The sequence below is a fragment of the Polypterus senegalus genome, chromosome 7, assembly GCF_016835505.1.
Source record: "Polypterus senegalus isolate Bchr_013 chromosome 7, ASM1683550v1, whole genome shotgun sequence".
NCBI lineage: Eukaryota > Metazoa > Chordata > Cladistia > Polypteriformes > Polypteridae > Polypterus > Polypterus senegalus.
In genome coordinates this window covers 41,095,058-41,115,320 of record NC_053160.1, presented here as the reverse complement: position 1 = coordinate 41,115,320, position 20,263 = coordinate 41,095,058, and the positions used below count along the sequence as shown (strand labels likewise).

General features: G+C 36.1%; 1 protein-coding gene across 1 annotated transcript in view; it reads left to right on the top strand.

Annotated features, from left to right (window-relative positions):
- Nucleotides 1-20,263, top strand: part of cds1 (CDP-diacylglycerol synthase (phosphatidate cytidylyltransferase) 1) — a 90,973-nt gene that overhangs the window by 40,300 nt on the left and 30,410 nt on the right. The window contains exons 2-3 of the mRNA XM_039758525.1: nucleotides 10,503-10,645; nucleotides 19,036-19,132. Of these exons, the coding sequence (XP_039614459.1) occupies nucleotides 10,503-10,645; nucleotides 19,036-19,132 (240 nt within the window). The remainder of the gene's footprint in view (nucleotides 1-10,502; nucleotides 10,646-19,035; nucleotides 19,133-20,263) is intronic.

Below are 20,263 nucleotides of genomic sequence, written 5' to 3'. Positions count from 1 at the left end.
AGTCATGTGATTATTGTTGCTACGTCTGATTGGTGAATAGTCATGCAGTAGATCCACTGGCGACTTCTCTGTGGCAAAAATATAGTGTAATGTGTAAATGGAAAAAAGTAACGAGTCGAGTGTTGCCCAATGTAGCAGAGTAAGAGTACTGTTTCTTCTTCACAAATGTACTCTAGTAAAAGTAAAAAGTATGGTGCAGTAAAACTACTCTTAGAAGTACAATTTTTTTTAAAAAGTTACTCAAGTAAATGTAACAGAGTAAATGTAACTCGTTACTACCCACCTCTGAGAATGGTGTAGGTGGGCAGTCCACCCAAAGAAAAAGTTACAGCGGATCCTCGATTTAACACTCCCATATCTAGTGCTTTCATGCTTTTACACATTTAACTTGTTTTTAATGCTGTTATTAAACATAAAACAGCTATTGTCTGAAGAGATACACTTCATCCTGCAGCTAAAAATACTCTGTCCAGATTTTTGTCTCATGTCTGATTTTTTTTCTACTCTCAGTGCTCAAATTAAGTTTTCAAGTTTTTCAAATCTGATAAGAGTACAGATATCAGTCTTGAATGTGCCCTAAATGGACAAAATGAATAAAACCGGATAAAACAGATGCAAACTAATAGATAGATGCTGGTTGCTGCAGTACTTCACATTATTTCAGTGCAAGATGTCTGTGAATTCGTAAGCTTTGTAAGTCATACTTTTATAAATTGTGATCCTCGTCAAGTACCACGTGTCTAATTTCTAGTTATCTGAAATAATGTTGTTGATACGAACCGAGGCTTCTGGACTAGTATGAAGTACTGTAGTTTGATCCATGCACATACTGTATGTTTGTGCCAAACCCAAATTTGTGCATAAAGTACTACTCTCAATGCAACTATTTGGTTACTTGTTCCACATACCTATGGTTGTCTGTATGAAGGAAAATGTTTGAATATTTGTACAAAATTACTTCAATCTGTGCCCCTCATTTTAGGTGTTTTTATATAACACCTGACATTCACCCTGCTGACTTTTTCTTAATTTTAAAAAACAACTTTGTCAACCAAAATTTTCTGCTATTAATTTTAACTTCATACTTTTTAAGGCCTTGGTGTGTCTGCTGTTTGAATGTTTTCTTGGATTCTCCATGGCTTTATTTTCTCTGATTGATAGATCTACTTTACTAAGTTAGCTATTTTTAAACTTTTATGTTAACACTTCATTAAAGGAAAACATAAGCAGTAAGCAACATTTGTTATTGTATCTAGCTCTTAATTAATACAACTTGACATCTTGTAAAGTACTTTCAGATACATTCTTATTATGAAATATGCTATATAAATAAATGTTGTTGATGTTGTAGGTTCCTTGCATTTATCAATTCAAGAAACTATCAAATTTAAGGGTTTATGAAAGTGAGGTTTTCATGGGAGCGAACCATCACTAAAAATTAAAGAATATTTTAGCTTAATTTTTTTATTGTGGTATACAGTAGTTTTTAAAGTGTATTTGTCTTGCTTTCTGTTTTCTCATTGACATTAGCATGTCTTGCACAAAACATAAATCTAATAGTCTATGCATTAAGTGTTTTACACTAACAGCTGAAGGATTTATAAATATAAATTACATTTTAAATGGGCTGTTTTAGAAGACTAAGAGCTGAATGTTAGCTGCTCTTAATGTAAATGGAACAGTTATTCATAGATATGAAATGTTATCACAAAGCTAATTTGGACAACCTTACAAATGACAGTACTCCTCAGATGAGCAAATAATTAGTAGGATGTGGTAGTACATACCCTTAGTACAGCAAAGTCATTGGGGAGTCAAATTTAGGGAAGGTAGCTCTTAATTACAGATGGCAACATGACACTTAAGCAGTGATTAAAAATACACCAATGGATTAACTGGCTGTTGAAGGTAAATAAAACCTGTTGCTCCTTTAAAATGACAGCACTTTTTGACAGCCAGTAAGCAGAGCTAAATACCATGCATAATTATATGTGTATAAGGTTAGGCAGAGTGATGCATCAATTTGAAAAACTGTAAAAAAAATATTAAACAAAAGAATATTTTAATAACAAAATATGAGCATGTTAATATAATTTTGGTGGAAGCACTATAAAATAATCTAATCCTTTCCAAAAAGATTCAGTATATAAAGAGAATAACAACAAGGTTTTGGCTCCCCCTTCGTCTTCCCATTCTGCTGTTTCTTTTGATTTACCTGGCTGATCCAACCTCACTGAGGACTCTGTGCTCCACTTGCTGATCTTGTGCTGAGAAGGTGTAGGTTTCATTTCATCCAACATTTTGCCTTGTGCAGTTTTGTACAGCATAGCTATTCATGTTTTTCTGTCCATAACAAGTGGCTGGTTGATATCGATCTGAATAGTGAAGAGAATGTAAAGGTTTCCCAATTTGTCTATTGTTTTCTTCATAATGCATAGTGAAACAATGTAATTATAAATGTGCCGTCTTTGGTTATTATTTTCTTATCAGCAGAAGAGGTCTGTAGAGATAAAAAGAATATGCAAATACAGTCAAGTGTGAGCTGGAGGAGATGAGCAGATTCAAACCTGGGTACTAATGCTCAACTGCGTTGCTTATTGCGGTAATAGGGGTGTCTTTTGTGTTAAAAAATATATCATCAGTCACATTTTCTGAATGGAATTTCCAAGTTACAACAACATAGACAGTAGTTTGGGAAAAGCCAGGGAAGGACAGTAGTGTTACATGCACACTAATGAAATAATTAAACATTCAAATACCATTTAAGACCACAACACCAGTGGGCATCTACTGTTAAGGCTGGAAAGTAGAAATGAAAGATTTTGTAGTGGTATACACTTTAACAGAGATTTGCTGATTTTTTTTTTTTTGCTTTATAGGCTGAAATAAATCTTTAGACTGCTTCTTTTTTTGACACAGCTCTGTTCACAATATGCATAACTCTCCCACCATTCCATTGATTTTCATATAACTACTAATTTGGTTGAAGGTCGCAGATAAACCTGGTACATTTCTTTTAATTAAACTGTAGTACAGAGCACTTCAGTGTTGTGCTGGAGCTGCAGTGACACAAAGGGGTGCCTAATTAATATTCATAAAGATTTAAACCAGTGTTTCTTAAACTGGGGTTTAGCAAAAACCTTTAAGAGTTCAGTGAGCCATTAGTCATAATGCCTTATAGCATTTATAGCTACTAGAAAAATGAACGTTAATCAACAAATGGCCTGTATTTGATGCACCACTGATCTGAGGTCATTGAAACCAGAAAGCAAAGGCTCCTCTAACTGTCACGATAGCTACTAAGCTTTTTTTATTATTAACATGAGTCATGTACCTGTTTGCAGTTTTTTGTAAGGTCGAATTTTTGAAAAGACTTTCTGATGATCTAAGGTCGAATTTTTGAAAAGACTTTCTGATGATCTAAGCAGAAATAATTATATTGCTATTAAACATTGTGCTGTTCTTAGAAAGTACAAATTGGTGCATAAAGTTATGCTACCCTGCAGGCATACTTCAGCTTTTGCAAAAGTTTGACTAATCACTTCAGGAAACACTTAAAGCAATATTTGACAGTTATAATAAAGTAGAAAACCCAAAGAAGAAAATTAAACTTTGGATACAAACAACTGAAAAAACTTATTTGATAACTTCAAAATGTGACTAAAGATTACAGTTTTAACCAAGTAAAACTTATTATGATCAATCTTTTACAAAATGTCATTGATTAAATTAAAAGACTGCTTTCCTAAATGCTCAAGAAAATTTTTGTTTTTGGTTTCTGAATCTATTTAATCTTAATGCACAAGTAAATGGTCTATGGTCTATCTAAGGTTGGATTTATACATGTCATTAAGAATGCTATGTGCATGCATCGTGGCTGTCATCAGAAATTAACGCAACACATGCGCAAGTTGCAGTACCAGCAAAAATTTGGGTGGAATGTGTGTTCAAGTTTTGATACATGACGTTAGCATCATTGTGTACTATCAATATCTCCATACTGGCAGACACGCCTGTCAGAACAGCTGGCATCAAATTGTCAGCTCTTTGAAAGTGGATGTGGAAACATGCAAGACAAAATGCACGCAAATTCAAGACCGATACATCCATGCAAAGTGGAAAATGTCTTAGAAAAGAAGTGGGGATTTAGCTGTTGCAAGATAACGCAGTGTGACAGCAAGCCACATTACAGCTCCAGCAGGATCAACATGCATGCTTCGATGTTTGATGAATGGTTTGATGTGGCAAAGCAAATTGTCAAACTTAAATGCTCACATACGAAAGTATTCATAGTGCTTTTCTTCATCCATTTCTTACACAGGCAATACAAGCATAGCATATTCCCCATCATAATGATACAGTATACTGTATTTAGAGGTCTCACATACCATCTTTTACGTTGCTGTCTTTTTTTGCTCCTTCACAACAGCATCAGAATTCAAAGAATTTTTATCTTCAGCATCTTTCTTCCCTCAACCTACAACACAGTGAAACCGGATGTTGTTTTCTCACCCTGATGATGTCTCACAATGCCACCTGGTGGAATCCTCAAGACTTACATAAACTACTTTTACAAGTACAGTACAGACAGTAAGTACTGTACATTGCTTGCTTAGCAGCAGAGTCTGCAAGTGTAGGAGTCGTGTAGCATTAAGTATATCTTGGCCCTTGAATGAAGAAGGTACATAGTCTGATATTTCCTCATAGATTATATTAAATTTGAAGTTAGTTCTTGATAAATTTTAAGCAAAAAAAGCATAGTGAATGAGGACTTTTAAATAAGTAAGCATTTAGGTTCCTAGTCCAGATCTACATTTACATGTATTATTCTTGAGACCTGAAACAGTTTTTATTATTGCATTTTTTTACATTTTCATAGGGGTTCTGCAGATCAAATGTTTTTTGTTTTGGGCTCACAAAAAGTTTAAGAAATGCTGATTTAAATGCTATTAAAATATCTTTCTCAGTCTGTGATTCCATTTAAAAATCTTAAAGTGTGAGTGCATCAGATATCATTTTATTGTAAACTTACTTTAGTTTTTGTTATTATTTTGTTATCACTAATCATCTATTCTGTATAATTTACATTTATTAAAGACATTTAAGGTATAAAAATAATTAATGTTGAAAATTAATTATACACAAAATAGAATAGGTTACACACACAAAGAGGTGTAATGTATATTTTTTTTAGACTACACATTCTAATTAACTTTTAACAATGGGCCTCTATAAATTTAAAAAGTAAGCATAGAGCCCCAAGGATTAACCAAATGTGTTATCTGAGGAGATGATGGAGATTTTGTTGAAATGATGGATATGCAGAGCAGCTGCAGGTTTAGTATATTTTATTTATTTCAAAACTAATAGTAATGTTACTTAAGAGCATCCAGTGAAGTTTAAGAAAGAAGGCTCTGATAAAGAGAGTCCTAGTCTAAAGCACATACCTCTGACTGCCATGACTGACTAGACTAAACAAAAAACTTTAAGATTTTGAATATGTGAATGTTATTAATTTTTTATAGACTGTTTACAATGGTGCCAGAAAGTTTGCAAAACCTTAGAATTTTCCCTATTTCTAAAATCCTACAACTAGATAAAGATAACTCCTTTAGACAAACAACACAAAAAACATGATACTTGGTTATTTATTTTATTTAAGGAAATGACCGAGTGTAGCCGCCTTTGCATAAGGTGAAGTCAGGCACGGGTAAGACGCGTGTCAAAGAAATCTCTCAGTCCAAAAGTTCGTTTTAAAAATATTTAGTGAAAGTTAAAGGCAAATAATCCATACAAGAATGAAAAGAAAAATAGTTACACACAAAGAATAAAGGTAAAAAAAAAAAGGGGAAAATGTATCTTCTTTAAACTTAGTTTTTCTTATGAAGCTTTGGTTACTTCTGTATTTAAAGGTTATTTATTTCTTCTTCTGTATGCTTTAAACATACGGTTCAAAACCTAGATCTTTTAATTTACGAGTTACTTCACACTCAAAAGACCCTTAGGCCGTTGGCACTTAGATATGCGCCAGGCTCAGTGACGTGCATATGCACGAACACGAGCATAAAAAGGAATTCGTTCAAGGACACGGTTAAAAAACCGTATGCCTCTGTACCTTACACAAGGTAAGGCAAAACACTAAAGAACATTGTTTACTCCAAAACTGTTAAGAAATGACAGGAAAATACAAACTCAATTCTATTCACGGGGGTTTTAGGAACCTCCCATATTTTAAGCATTATCATCTAATAAATATTCATACATTTTATAGAACTAGGAAAATGCATCGAGTGTTACATAAATGTCAGGCATTTCAATCAATACAAAGAAATTTCATGTTTTGGAGCGGTAAGTTAAACTTCTGATCTTAAATTTATAGAAATGTTGTGGAATAACCTGAAGCAAACAGCTCATGAAAGGAAGCCCACCATTATGGACGAGTTGAAGCAGTTCTACGATGAGGAATGGGTTCAGATTTCTCCAAAGAAATGTTCAGGACTGATCAACAGTTGTCATTTACCATGTTGCTGCATATGAGGGTCATGCCAGTTACCAAAAGTAAAGATTCACATACATATTTGTTTGCAAAAAAGTAACATTACATCATTTTCTCAATAAGTAAATGAACAAGTATAACGTTTTGTGCAATATGTTTAAATATGTTCTCTTTATCTAGTTTAATGACTTGGTGAAAATCTTATGTTTTCAATCATATTTATACAAAAATAAAGAAAGTTTTAAAATGTTCACAAACTTTCTGGCACCACTGTACAACACAAACTACTTAGTAAAAAATATAAACCATAGTCAAAGCTTCAAAATTCTTTCAAAATCAGGTAAGAGTGGAAGATTCAAGCACAAGGTAAAGAACATGGAAGGTTGAAAACAATAATCCTTAAAGTATAGGACATATAAGTGTTATCTTAAGGCAATAAGGACCTTGAAAAATTTCCACAACTAAGAAGAGATCCATCCATGTACTCTTCTAAGAATTTTCCGTAATAAAAAATGAAGAAACCAGAAAATGTTTTTTATCTCGATTTGCTTCTTCTTTTTCCCTTTTTTGCCTTTTCAGTAAATTTGTTTTTGGCACAGCCAGTTGGTTTGATAGTATGTTGTGCGTTCTGTTTGCTTATATACAAGAAGCAATACACAGTTCTCAGGAAATACTGAAATATATATGAAAAAATGAGACCAAAGCATGGTTAAATACTCCAATATGTGATACAAAGCTGTGAAATACTTAAATTGTGTAATACCTGCAGTAGAAAGAGTGGTGTTCAAATGCTGATTACCTCTTCTGTTTACACAGGGCTGCAGTTTAATATAACCCGTTTAGCTGCTCACATTACATCTGTGCTTGCATAATCAACAGTGGCCACTCACGTCTTCTTCCGCACCAAAAATATAAAGGCACAACCTCTAAAAGTTGATTACGTGCATGTTTGCAGCCATAATTTGATTACCATGCAATTTAATATTTCTTCATAAATGAGGACACAATCATACTGCCAGTATTGTTCATTAAAGAAAAGTGACAGCAGCTCAATTAGCCCTGTAGGATTTATGTACGTGTTAAAAGGGAAGACATTTCAAAGCTGTTCACAAACAAGTTCACAAGTGCTGATATAGAAAAAACACAAGGAGATATGGGGAACCATTTATTTTTGTTGCAATGGCTTCAATAAAATCAAATAAATATATATGAAAAGCTAAATTCATAGATTACAATGGGACTGTAACCCATCAATTTAAATTCAAATACAAAGAGCTGCAGCTTTAGTTTTGAACACCTTGGTAATAACTGAAACCTTGAACATTGAATGGTGGTAAAAAAAAAGAACACACTTTCAGAAGCACTTGGGTGAATAGCACTAAGAGGGCATGTCCTCTGTCAGCAGCAGATGCACAAATGAATAGGCTGCATTTTATAGTACTTCAAATGAAACAGTGGGAATGTAATGTTGCTTTTTACTTAAGGTGCATTTTATCATAAATATTAACTGTCACACAAATTGTGCCCACATCTGTGATAAATTAGAATAGCCATCACAAATGAAGACCAGGGTTTTTGAAAGAGGCCTTCTTTGAAGTAATACTGAAAAACACAACTGTTTGTTAAAGAATACAGTAAAATATAATATCGTGTCTGTAAAAATATTCATATGCAAATGGACCTTTTCTAATATATTTTTTTATAACAATCACAATATTAATTGTGATAAAATTAGTATGTCAGTTTTTATCTAAGCAAGTGAGGGAGCATAAAAAGGAGAGAGAACCTTTTATGTGATGATACTGAAAAATAGGAATTGCCTGTTAAATATTACTCTTAACAGGTAATAGGGTAACTACAAAAATACTCATATGCAAATAGGGACAAATAAGTATTATATACCACAGTGATGTATCTAATTTAAAGCTTCCTTATTTTTTTGTCTATTCATGTGTACGAGAGGGGACCCAAAAATAACCGGAATTTTGATGTTTTTAGGTTGGTACTTGTAGTACGTGGTTGGGCGATGTAACTAGGGCTAGGGTGATCTAGTTATACTCCTCACAAGTCAGTCTGCCAAGTGCCATCAGTCTGGAAGGTTGTGCTTGTGTTTAGTGAATTTTTTTGCAAAAGTAGTTTTGTGCAAGCGTCGTTTTTTTACAATAGCCGATTATCGTGAGCAACGCGTGGCAGTGAAATTTTGTTTTCTTCTTGAAAAAAGTGTTGCAGAAACTGTTGTTATTGAAACGTTATGACAACCCTGAACCACCCACTCTACTCACCGGATTTAGCTCTGTGTGATTTCTTTTTGTTCCCTCGGATGAAAAAAGACTTGAAAGGAAGGCGTTTTGCTGACATCGAAGAGGTAAAACAAGAAACGACCAGAGCATTGATGGGCATTGCTTCAGACGAATTTAAAAAATGTTTCGAACAATGGAACAAACAGTTAGATAAGTGTATTACCGCCAATGGAGATTACTTTGAAGGAGAATAATTGTAGTTTGTACAGAAAATTAAATTAAACATGTTTTAAAAATATTTCCGGTTATTTTTGGGCCCCCCCTAGTATGTGTGTATGTACATATCTATATTACTAAACGAAGGTTGTATATTAGCACGGATGCCAGTCGCCAGAAGCAAGCTGTGCACAATACAACCACTGCCTGAACGCGAACACGCACACCACCACATATACAACCTTCGTTTAGTAATGTAGATCTCCAAGCCGGGATCCGCCACCATGGTCACTTCAGCACGCGAATCCTCCGCCGTCACTACAAGTGAACCAGGTGGCGCTGAAAGCGCACGCGCACAGCGCCTCAGCACCCTAGAGTCAAACCCTGTGGCTTCCCAGCGTCAGTAGGTGGCGCCCAAATAACACAACACAACCTGTAGGGATTTACCTATCTGAGCCTGTATTTGGACATGAACAACTTTATGTTGCCTTTTCAAGAGTCCGGCATTCGTGTGACGTTAAAGTGAAGGTTTTAACTACTCCATACCAGGCAGAGCTGATTCAAGGACAGGAAACCATCTTTACCAAAAATGTTGTTTATAAGGAAATTTTTGATTAACTATTTTGAATTTACCATTTTATGAATTTTTTGTTTCCAATTTACTTCATTTATACCTTTGCACTCCAATGTTTTTTTTTACTTATGACTGCAGCAACTCAAAGACATTTTGGACTTCAATGATATAACAATTTAAATTTCAATTTTAGTTTTAATAAATTGGTTAATTTTAGTACAATTATTTTTATTTAATTAAATGAAAACTTTCACAGGACGCTCCCACCCTCCATGATTTTTCATCCCTCCAAAGATCGGAGGGAACAGAAAGTGATTGCCATTCTTGGATTTCCAATTCTTTATAGAATCGGGGGTTTACTGGTATGATATAAAACATACAGAGAGAAAAGAACATCAGGCTGTTGAAAGCTGGAAAAAGGATATCTGATAACTGGGTCAGTAGAGTACAGCATAAGGCCCAAAGCTCAGAGAATACAAGCCATGTTGTCCCTTAAATAAGACAGGAAAGCAACCTCAGAGGTGTTTCATTTTTTTTAAGGCATCTGAATGCAATGGTAGTCACTAAGCAAATTCATGGACTGCTGTCCCTGTAGCACAGATAGAGCCACCCCTTAAACGGGGTTTAAAACCACCTCATGGCTTTTGAGTACAGTATAGACTTATGAGTTGAGTTGGTTTAAGAGCTCACAGTCAAGGGGGAGGAATCGCAGCAGAGAAAGCGAGAGAGACTTGAGGTATTTTAAAATAGGAACTTGGGAGGATCGCCTTAATTGGTAGACAGGGACCAGCACTTATGAACAATGGCTCACAGAAATGATGTTTTCATTCTTATAATTGGTACTATTGGTTTTTATTTTGTTTAGTCCTCCTTTGGGTTTATTTTATGAATAAACAATCTATTGAGCTTAAACTATTCATAGAGATATTGCACAATGATCATTTTCTTATAAATTGTTATATTTTATATTTTAAAGGAGACAGACGGAGAAGACAAAACTGAAATTGGAGGAGAAGCAGACCGCGATTCTAAACAGGACACAGATACTCCTGAGGTACAACCATCTGTTGACAATACTCCAGAATGTCTCAACAAGGCTCTGTCTGGACTTTCATCAAGGCAAGTATTTTATATAGAAACTATTTTTACATACTGAATAGCCAAGGGAAGCCCAACCTAATTTATAATTCACACTTTTGTTTCTTAGATTTACTGTAAGTATACAGTCGAACAATAACACACTAATATGTGGCCCACTGTGTTAATTTTGGATCCCTTGGTAATGCATTCTTTGAGAATTGCTACAATACTAAAACTGACATATTTTTCCAAGATTCCCACAGCAGAAATATTAGGGCCAGGAATACATTTCACCACTGAGAAAAGAATGCGCTCAGCTTGCTTTTAATGTCTCTTTTACAAATAACTCACTGAAACGCCTAACACGGCGTGATTGTTTTATGTTATAAAAAATAACTTTGGAAAGTAAATTTTGAAGAGGTACTCTCCGTTGTTGACTTATGCTCAGGTAGATACCTATGATTAAATTATGAAAAGCCTATCTACATATTTCATATAAAAAAGAATGAACATTTCACATCTACACTCTACTGCTGTCATCAGACTTTCTTCTTAAAGTGACTGACAGTTCTTTCCACCAACCAGCCTTCTTCTTTTGTACCCTCAATTCTGATTTATGTGCACCACCTGTTAATGCTGCCACTCCTCTATTTTTTGCTTACGCCACATTTTATTGTTGACACCATTTGTATTTTACACACATCACCTCTCATTTTTTAAGTGCCACTTGTTTTAATTTTATAAGGATCAGCTCTTAATTTTCTCGCGCCACTTGTTTCTATTTTCTGTAGCTTGTACTTCAGTGCCACCGTACAAACAGTGCTAATGTCCTGGGGCCACATGTATAACGGCGTGCGTAGAATTCGCACTATAACATGACGTAAGCACAAAAGCTGAAATGTGCTTAAGCACAGAAAAATCCAGATGCAGGAATCTGTGTATACTCCAACTTCTATGTTCATCTGCTACATAAATCCCGGTCAGCGTGAAAAGTAACGCTTGTGCACGCGCTTTATGTAACGCCCCAACTCCTCCCAGAATTACGCCTCTTTGAATATGCACATCAATATTAAATCTCCCTTAAGCTCAGCCTTCTGTGAAAACACAATGAGAAAAGGAAGAGGGAAAATGGAAGAATTTCAGCGAATACCAAGTGGAGGCAAAGTCGCCGTGAAAAGGCAAGACGTAGCCCACCATCTGAGTGTCATATGAAAGCTTATTAGGGTACAGAGAAAAAAAAGGCACACAGTGGGGAAAAAGCACGAAATGTCAACTTCAATCTTGAAATTTTTACTTTAATCACGTAGTTTATTTTGTCATTAAAATAGAACATCATAAACTTCATCTTAAAATCGTTTAATTAACCAGTCTCTCAAATCACATCGTAATTAAAGTAGCACGTTAAATTCTTCTTAAACCGGCTCTCTTCCTCCGACAGGACACAGAATCCATTACATTCATGATATTACAGCTCTCTGAATAACTAAAATACTGAGATGTGTATATGATATCATTTTCATGATGATAGTTAAAGCACGTCATTAAACATGGGTTTCTCGGTGCAGTGATTGTGTGCGACCTTCGATGAAATTATTTATTGCAGCAGTACTCATGGACGGCTTTATGTCCAATAGAGAAAGTCCAATGTCAATATGTTATCTTATGCACGGTTGATCGCCACACAATCAGCTCAGTAATAGACGTTAAGCCATCTGTAAGCTTAGAGCGCCGATTCTTCAAAATGTTTAAGGAACATTGAAATATCTTCGCAGTACATGTTTAATTATTTTATCCTTCACGCCAGTCCCAATAAAGAATATAGATTATTTAAATGAAGTTAAAGTTTTATCTGTATAATATAATAAACATATTTTGCTGCATTTCATCTTAAAAATGATATCGTCATCATATGTAAATACCCGCTTTATAAAGTGGCACAGGTTGTGTAATATTATAACAGTAGTGCAAGTTTACAGTGAAGTAATTGTACTTATATGTACAAACAGTTCTACAAGGAACACTTGATTGAGTGCGTTTAAAGTTCTTGGGATGAAACCGTTTCTGAACCGCAAGGTCCGTACAGGAAAGGCTTTGAAACGTTTTGCCGTGGCTGAGACAGCGTGTTCTTGAAGCTGTATACCGATAATTCTCTTTCCGATTAGCTGCTGCTGTGATTTCAGATACAGTAAAAATAAGGAGTAACCACACAGGAACAGTAGCATTGCTTTGACGCTGGGTGCCGTCAGTCTGCAAAACCGAGCGGAGAACTTGCGTACGACAAGGTATGAGGTACCGTGGAAAAGTGCGTGGCTTTACGCCAAGTGTAGGTTTTATACATCGCGATTTGAATGTGGAAAAGTTCTTACGCAACATTTCTGTGCGTACGCACCGTTTGTACATGAGGCCCCTGGTGTGGTTGAGTCCAGATCTCAATCCAATTTAGAATTTATGGCAATACTTGAAAAGGCTGTTCACTCAGGGCAAAAGGTGCAGTGTCCAAAAGTGCAAAGCTAATAGAGCAGCCATAACATTAAAAGATCAGCCAAACTAATCAGGCATAACATTAAAACCACCTGCCTAATATTACATAGGTCCCCCTCATGCTGCCAAAGCAACTCTAACCCATCAAGGTATGTACTCCACAAGATCTCTGAAGATGTCCTGTGGTATATGGCACCAAAATGTTAGCAGCAGATCCTTTAAGTACTGCAAGTTGCTAGGTGGAGCCTCCATAGATCATTTTTTTACAGCACATCCCACAGATGTTCCCTTGGATTGAGATCCAAGGAATTTAGACACCAAGTCAACTTATAAATCTTTGTTGTGTTCCTCAAACCATTCCTGAACACTTTTTGCATTGTGCCAGTGTGCATTATCCTGCTGAAAGAGTCCACTGCCATCAGGGAATATTGTTGCCATGAAAGGGTGTACGTGTTCTGCAACAATCTTTAGGAGGGTGGTATGTGTCAAAGTAATATCTACATGAATGCAAGGACTAAAATGCCCAGCAGAACATTGCCTATAACATCCACCGTCTTGCCTACTTCCTATGGTACGTTCTGCTGCCATCTCTTCCCAAGGTAAAATGACACAAACACGCACACAGCTGTCGGAATGAACTAAAAAAAACAATTAGATCCATTATACTAAGCCACCTTCTTCCATTGCTTTATGGTTCAGTTCTGAAACTCATGCCCATTGTTGGTGCTTATGGTGGTGGATAGGGGTGATAATGGGCACTCGGTCAGTCTGTGGCTACACAGGTCCATACACAGCAAGCTGATGACTGTATGTTCTGACACTTTTCTCTCATGGCCAGCATTGTTTTTTTGCCGCCAAGAGTGGCAGACATTCGAGCAGCTTCGTGTATGACTTTATCTTTTTACCTTTCTTCTCTATCATTCTCTATTTCACTGATCACTTCTACCAGTCCTCTTGCACCCGACTCAAGTCATTGTATGAAGGAAGGCGGCCCCTTTTATCGTCCCCCGGATGTCCTCCAGGTGTGTCCCGGCAATCTTCCACCGACACGCCCCAGTGTGGTGGAAGTGCCGGCTGCACCCCTGGAAGCACTTTTTGTTATGCTGTTTTATTAATTAACAGCATAAGAAGAACTGATGTTGCACAAAATGAGCAGAGACCATTCTGTTCATCAGACTCCTTTTGTTTGTCTCCTTGTGAGCTCCAAATGAGGGAGTTGTGTTCACCTGTGGCAGATTTCTACTTTGCACCCATTCCTACTGACATCAATACTGAGTCTTCTGTGATCCTAAATTAAAGGAAGCAAGTTTAAAAAAAATAATAAAAAAACACACACACTTTATTTAAAGTGCAGCTGCCCCACATGTTTATTAAAATGAAAAAAGGACATTGAATCAATGTGGCGTTTAGGTAGTTCACTGTTAAATATTTGGTATTCGGTTTATGTGTGGGGCTTTGCGATTGCAGCTTAATCGGATTGATTTATTGCGTCATTTGTTGCCATTGACTTGATTAAACACACTCCAGCAATGCTGCAATCATTTCCAACAGATTTTTCCTGATGAAAAAAGGGAAAATCATTTTCTAAATGCAAGATATTGTGTTTTGGTGTAAAATATGCTATCAAGTTAAGTTAAGTTTACAGTAATTAAAACACAAGTAATAGCGGTGACAAGGTCAAATAAAAGTAAGAACTGGAATAGTAAGGATTAACAAAGGTAAGAATAACAGTGAAAATGGGTGAAAACATAATCAACTTGCATAATACACAAGACTGAGAGCAGACAGAAGTGGTTTTCTGATGCCATGTTGCATAATATAAAGATGCATGCAAAGTCATGAGTCATTTTGTACATGGTAAAACACACACAGAAAGGGATGCATTTGTGAAATATTTGTATAAGCAGAGAAAGTTTTACTTGTAAATCATCTGCCTACAAATAGCTTATCCTGGATTTACTAAAATTGAATTTAAGAGAAATTTGATCATATGATCTTGCATGTAGCAATGATTAAAAACGGTGACTAAAGCAGATGCCCCATCATACACTTTTCAATTAGCACACAGTAAAAATCCTCGAATAAACAGAACAAACCCTTGGCAGGAATGATGTTATTATTACTAGCATTTCCCATGACCTGCTGTAGCTGGTAGGTTGCCTTATTCTAAACTTATTTTATCACCCTATGTGCTTTGGGGATATTTCTTAATGTGAACATATGCTATATACACTTGATATACAGGTGTTCATCAGAATTTGCATTTGGTAATTTTTAAAGTAGGCTACAATTAATTATTATTTTAATTTAAAAAAAGTTTTACATATTAAATAAAATAAGTACTTCATTTAAATGAATACTTACCTTTCAAATTATTTGCAGCATTAAATAAAATAAGTACTTAAATGAATACTTTCCTTGCAGATTATTTTGCAGCAGCAAAATATAGCAATGCCTAAGAAACTTATTTGAACTCCGTAATCCAGGACTGGGGTAGCAGCACTAACCACTGACCACCAACAGGCCACCTAAAAGAGAATGCCATTTTTTTGGATTTATTTTACTAGACCTGTCTGTGATCAGTTATACGGTTGTTGTCAATTTTATGTGTGATTGGAATAATTTCTCCTATGGAAAAAATATTTTTTTTTAAACCTGTAAATCCTGTTTATATAAAAATCCATTGCATTAAATTGGTTGACACCCACATGGATTCTTTAGTCTTGAATTACTGGTAAAACTAAAAATTACTTAAAAGATAACAAGTTCAACGAGGTAAAGACACCTGCATGTATAAAACATAAGCATGTATAAACAAAAGAAATCCTTAAATCAGCAGGGCTATGAAGTATGAAATGATTTAAGATTGTCCAATATTACTGTTCACTTACTTGATCAAGCAGTAGAGCAGTAGGGTTAGCATTTCTGCCTTATAACGCCAGCATGCAGGGTTCATTCCCTGGACTGGTCAGTGTTTGTGCGCAGGCTACACGTTCTTCCTGTGTTCATGTGTGCTTTTTTTGTGTGGGTGCTCTGGCTTTCCACCTGCATCCCAAACACTAGTGCATTAGGTTTATTAGCAACTGCAGATCAATCTGGTGTGACGGATTTGCACTGCAATTGAACCACAGGTCCTCTCTCGCGCAGTTTGTTACTGTTCTGGCTATCTTCGACTCTGAATTCTGTGGGTAAAAAAATTGACATTAGCAATAGAAAGCTAGTCATTCCAATCGGCTGTAACCATAAGTAAGTTTAAAACATGTTTAACCTGTGGTTAGCAATCACAGCTCCAGGAGCTCAGGTTTTAGTTTACATTTCTTCACCATGCCAGTCTGTGTTTTCACCAGCTATTTTGAATTTCTCCCACAATCCAAAGATGGGTCTAGATTAGCTGACAAACTCCATATTCTCCACAATGCAGTGAATGTGGGTGTGTGGCTCAGTGTGCAACAGTACATGTCAAAATGGACGGGTGGATGATCTTTCCTCACATGTACACTTTGAAGTTTTTGAAACTTATAAGATTTATTGCACAATGTGTGCACATAGCATAGAAACTGTTTGTGATTACAGTACAACACAACACAATTGGACAGAATAATAACAAAACACTATTTTTGACATAAAGCTCAGAATATTTAACAACTTCAGATTTGGAAAGTTCTTGCAAAAGTCCTGACTACCAGAGAGACTCCTAAGACTAACTAGATCTGTCTGTAAAGATTTATCCCTAAATTTGGATTCTGTAGAAAAAACATCACCATCTTTTACACCAGAGGAGCGATGATGTCACACATCAGCACTTCTGGTTATTATACGGTTGTAAATGGACACAAAGTGCTGGCACCCATGCTGTAAAACAGTATAGAAAATGCTAGCTTGAAAGCAGAAAAAAAAATGACCGTAAGAAAGTCAATGGAGGCTCTGATTGGGGCTCTTGAGAGGCTGAGTGAGGAGTCTTTAGTGCCCGAGCTTTCCAGTGTCCTGGATAAAAACCAAGATACAGGCCTTTAATTACCTCTTGGGCACAGCCATCAGCAGTGTTTGTCTGTGGAGAGAATGTTGACTGTGTCGAGAGGTTTACATACCTCAGCAGCAACATTCATGTTTCTGGTGACTCTTCTTGAGAAGTTAGTAGTCAGATTGGGAAAACATGGGGGGTCATATAGTCGCTGGAAAGTGCTGTGTGACATACCCATTATCTTTGCAAAAGGATGAAAGTCCAAGTCTTTGGAGTCCTGGCGCTTCCTGTTTTGTTATATGGTTGCTATCCAGTGACCTTAGTCAAAGACTGGACTCCTTTGGTACTGTGTCTCTTCGGAGAATCCTTGGCTGCTGCTGGTTTGACTTTGTATTGAATGACCAGTTCCTCACGGAGTCTGAATTGTGAGGGAGTGTCAGTTACGGCACTATGGCCATGTGGCACGATTCCCCATCTCATAGAATCCTCATTGCTGAGGACCCAAGTGGCTGCACCAGGCCAAGGAAACACCCATGTAACACAGCAAATAGATGGTCATTTTTGAGAGGTGCGACTGGACCACATATCTGCTATGGGGATTGCCAACCAGGATCCATAGCTGTTTTGTTGTGTGGTGGGTGCGGCAACGCGCTGCACCAGTGTATGCTCCCCAATCTGACCTGACCTGATTTGTAAAATATTAAAAATTATTCCTATAAATCAAAATTAGGCCTAGAAGTGAAATTAGCATGTGACAAATCCCCCCAGGTTCATAACATCATTATTGTTTGGCTACTGGTAATTATTACGCTTTGTGTATATTAAGAGGAAGGTCATGTAAAATAAATATCAAAAGAAGTTTGCTCCATTCTGAAGGTATTTGGACACTTATTGAGAAAGTGCCTGGCAGGGAAACCCACAGCCACCGCAGGCCTCCAGGACCTGAGCTTGATGCCTGTGGTATAGACTATACTCTGGCTTAGGCAAAGTCAGTGATGTAGAGCTATAGTGGCTACAGGTTTTGGTTCTAGCCCAATTGCGTAATGAGAAACCAATCCTTGCCAATAACAGGGCTTATGTAATTTCATGGCTTGTTTGCATTTTCATTCTTATATGACAGGTTATTCTAATATCGTAGATTATTTTCCTTTCTAAAGACTATATCCAAATGATTTGTTGTCCTAAGCGGAGTAATTCTCAGTCCTTCACTTTTTTCTCTTTAGTTTCCTTCTAAGTTTTTATTAAACCAGATAGTTCATGTTGAATAAACTCAGGTGTCAATGGAAACAAGTTAGATGGAGAACCATTTTGCTATTTGCATTGTGTTGCTAATAAGGAGCAATTCAAACAGTGAATACAGCTGTGTAATGCTAAAATAAGCAATTTGGGTTGGTGAAACTTAGAAGTGACACAGCAGATATGAAGAATAAAACGGATGCTTCAACAATAAGTGCATCAACAGTGATAACTTGCAGCCACTATAGCCCTCCAGGATCAACTTTGCAGGCCCCAGCTGTGCACCAATTTAAAAGTGTACATGTGCTCATACCTTGCATTTGAATGCTATATGATAATTTGTAGTTTACTTACACTAACATAACAAATCAAATCTGCTTAATCCAGTTCATGGTCATTGAAAGACAAAGCCTGTCACTAGTAGCATCAGGCGCAAGGCAGTGCTTGTGTATTTACACGGCCCTCTCATGCACACACATAACACGATGTGCATTTTCAACATACTGGATCCATGAGGCAGCAGTGCTTACCACCGCGCCACAGTGCTGCTCTTTACTTGTTTCAGTAGTTCTTTCTTCAAATCATTCTGATGCCCCATTTGCACAAGTATGGATTTACATTGCAGGAAAATACTTTTTTGTTGTGACAATGTAAGTTCATTAATTATACTTGATTTTGTAGGCATCGACAGTTATCGCGTAACTGAAATGCTTAACATTATTCAGCATTTGGTATTTTGTTATATTTTCAGATGGAAGAACTGGTGGATTCGTGGAATTTTAACATTAACAATGATCTCTGGCTTCTTCTTAACCATCTATATGGGACCACTGGTACTCATGTTTCTGGTAAGATTAACGTATGCATTTCTGCTAACATACTTTTATAACAGTGGGTTTTGTTTTTCTAGAGACCTGTTTAGCTAAAAATGTTTGTTGTGCCTTACTTTGAACATTGAGCAGAAATTGTGCCTTGAGAAACATCAGTAAGGTGGATAAAAGTAGAACCAGAACTATTTTAAGACGCATTTTGGTGTTGTCTTCAATTGTATCTGTTCAGAAACTTTTATAGATGGACAGATTTGCATTTTAATTTATAGCTGATGTTCAAATAGGGATTTTCTGTTTTTAAATTTAACATGAACATTTGGATATACGATAAAAAATAATGTTTATCAACCTAACCCTTTGCACCTGCAGTAAATCTATGACCATCCCATTCATTATTAATTCTTCATCCCTTTTATTTTCGGTGGGGAAAATCCATTTTCAGGTTGGTCCTAGTCCATCACAGAGAAACTAACATTTACATCTACAGGGCCAATTCTGAGTCACTAGTCTTGCAACATAAATAAAAAATAATGTGGCACATGTCCAAGCTGTGACATTGCTTATAGTACATCCAAGAGGCAGGAATAAAGGATCACAATTATACGTCATCTTAAATGTAAGAAAATCTATTTATAAGGCAGCAGAGTTACAGGAATACTCCATCCAAAAATTTCATTTTTATATGTTGCTTATCGTATATGGTTTGTATTAATGCCCAAGTAAATGTTCTCCTAAACAACGGATATCAATGATTATAATAGAATAGGCTTGTGGGCCAATACTGCAAACAATATTAAAATGTATATTAAAATAAATCTGATGTTATTCATGTTGCATAATGCATGTCAGTTTTCCAGTTATAAGCTCACAATGGCTAAAGTGCATGTATTTTTGCTGAAGTAGTATTGAATTCATATTACTGGAAAATCAAAGCAGTGCATTAACAGGAAGCGTGTTCTTATTATTCTTAACTCTTCTCCACGAAAATATGAGATTAAAAAGATTTCTTGGCCATTACCACAAACCACATTGGTTGAGTAACATATAAAAAAAAAATATAATTTTTTGGGTTGAGTGTTCATTTAAGTCTGATCATCAATGTCAATATGAATGTTAGATTTTGAGGAACTTTATGAAGAAAATTAGGCA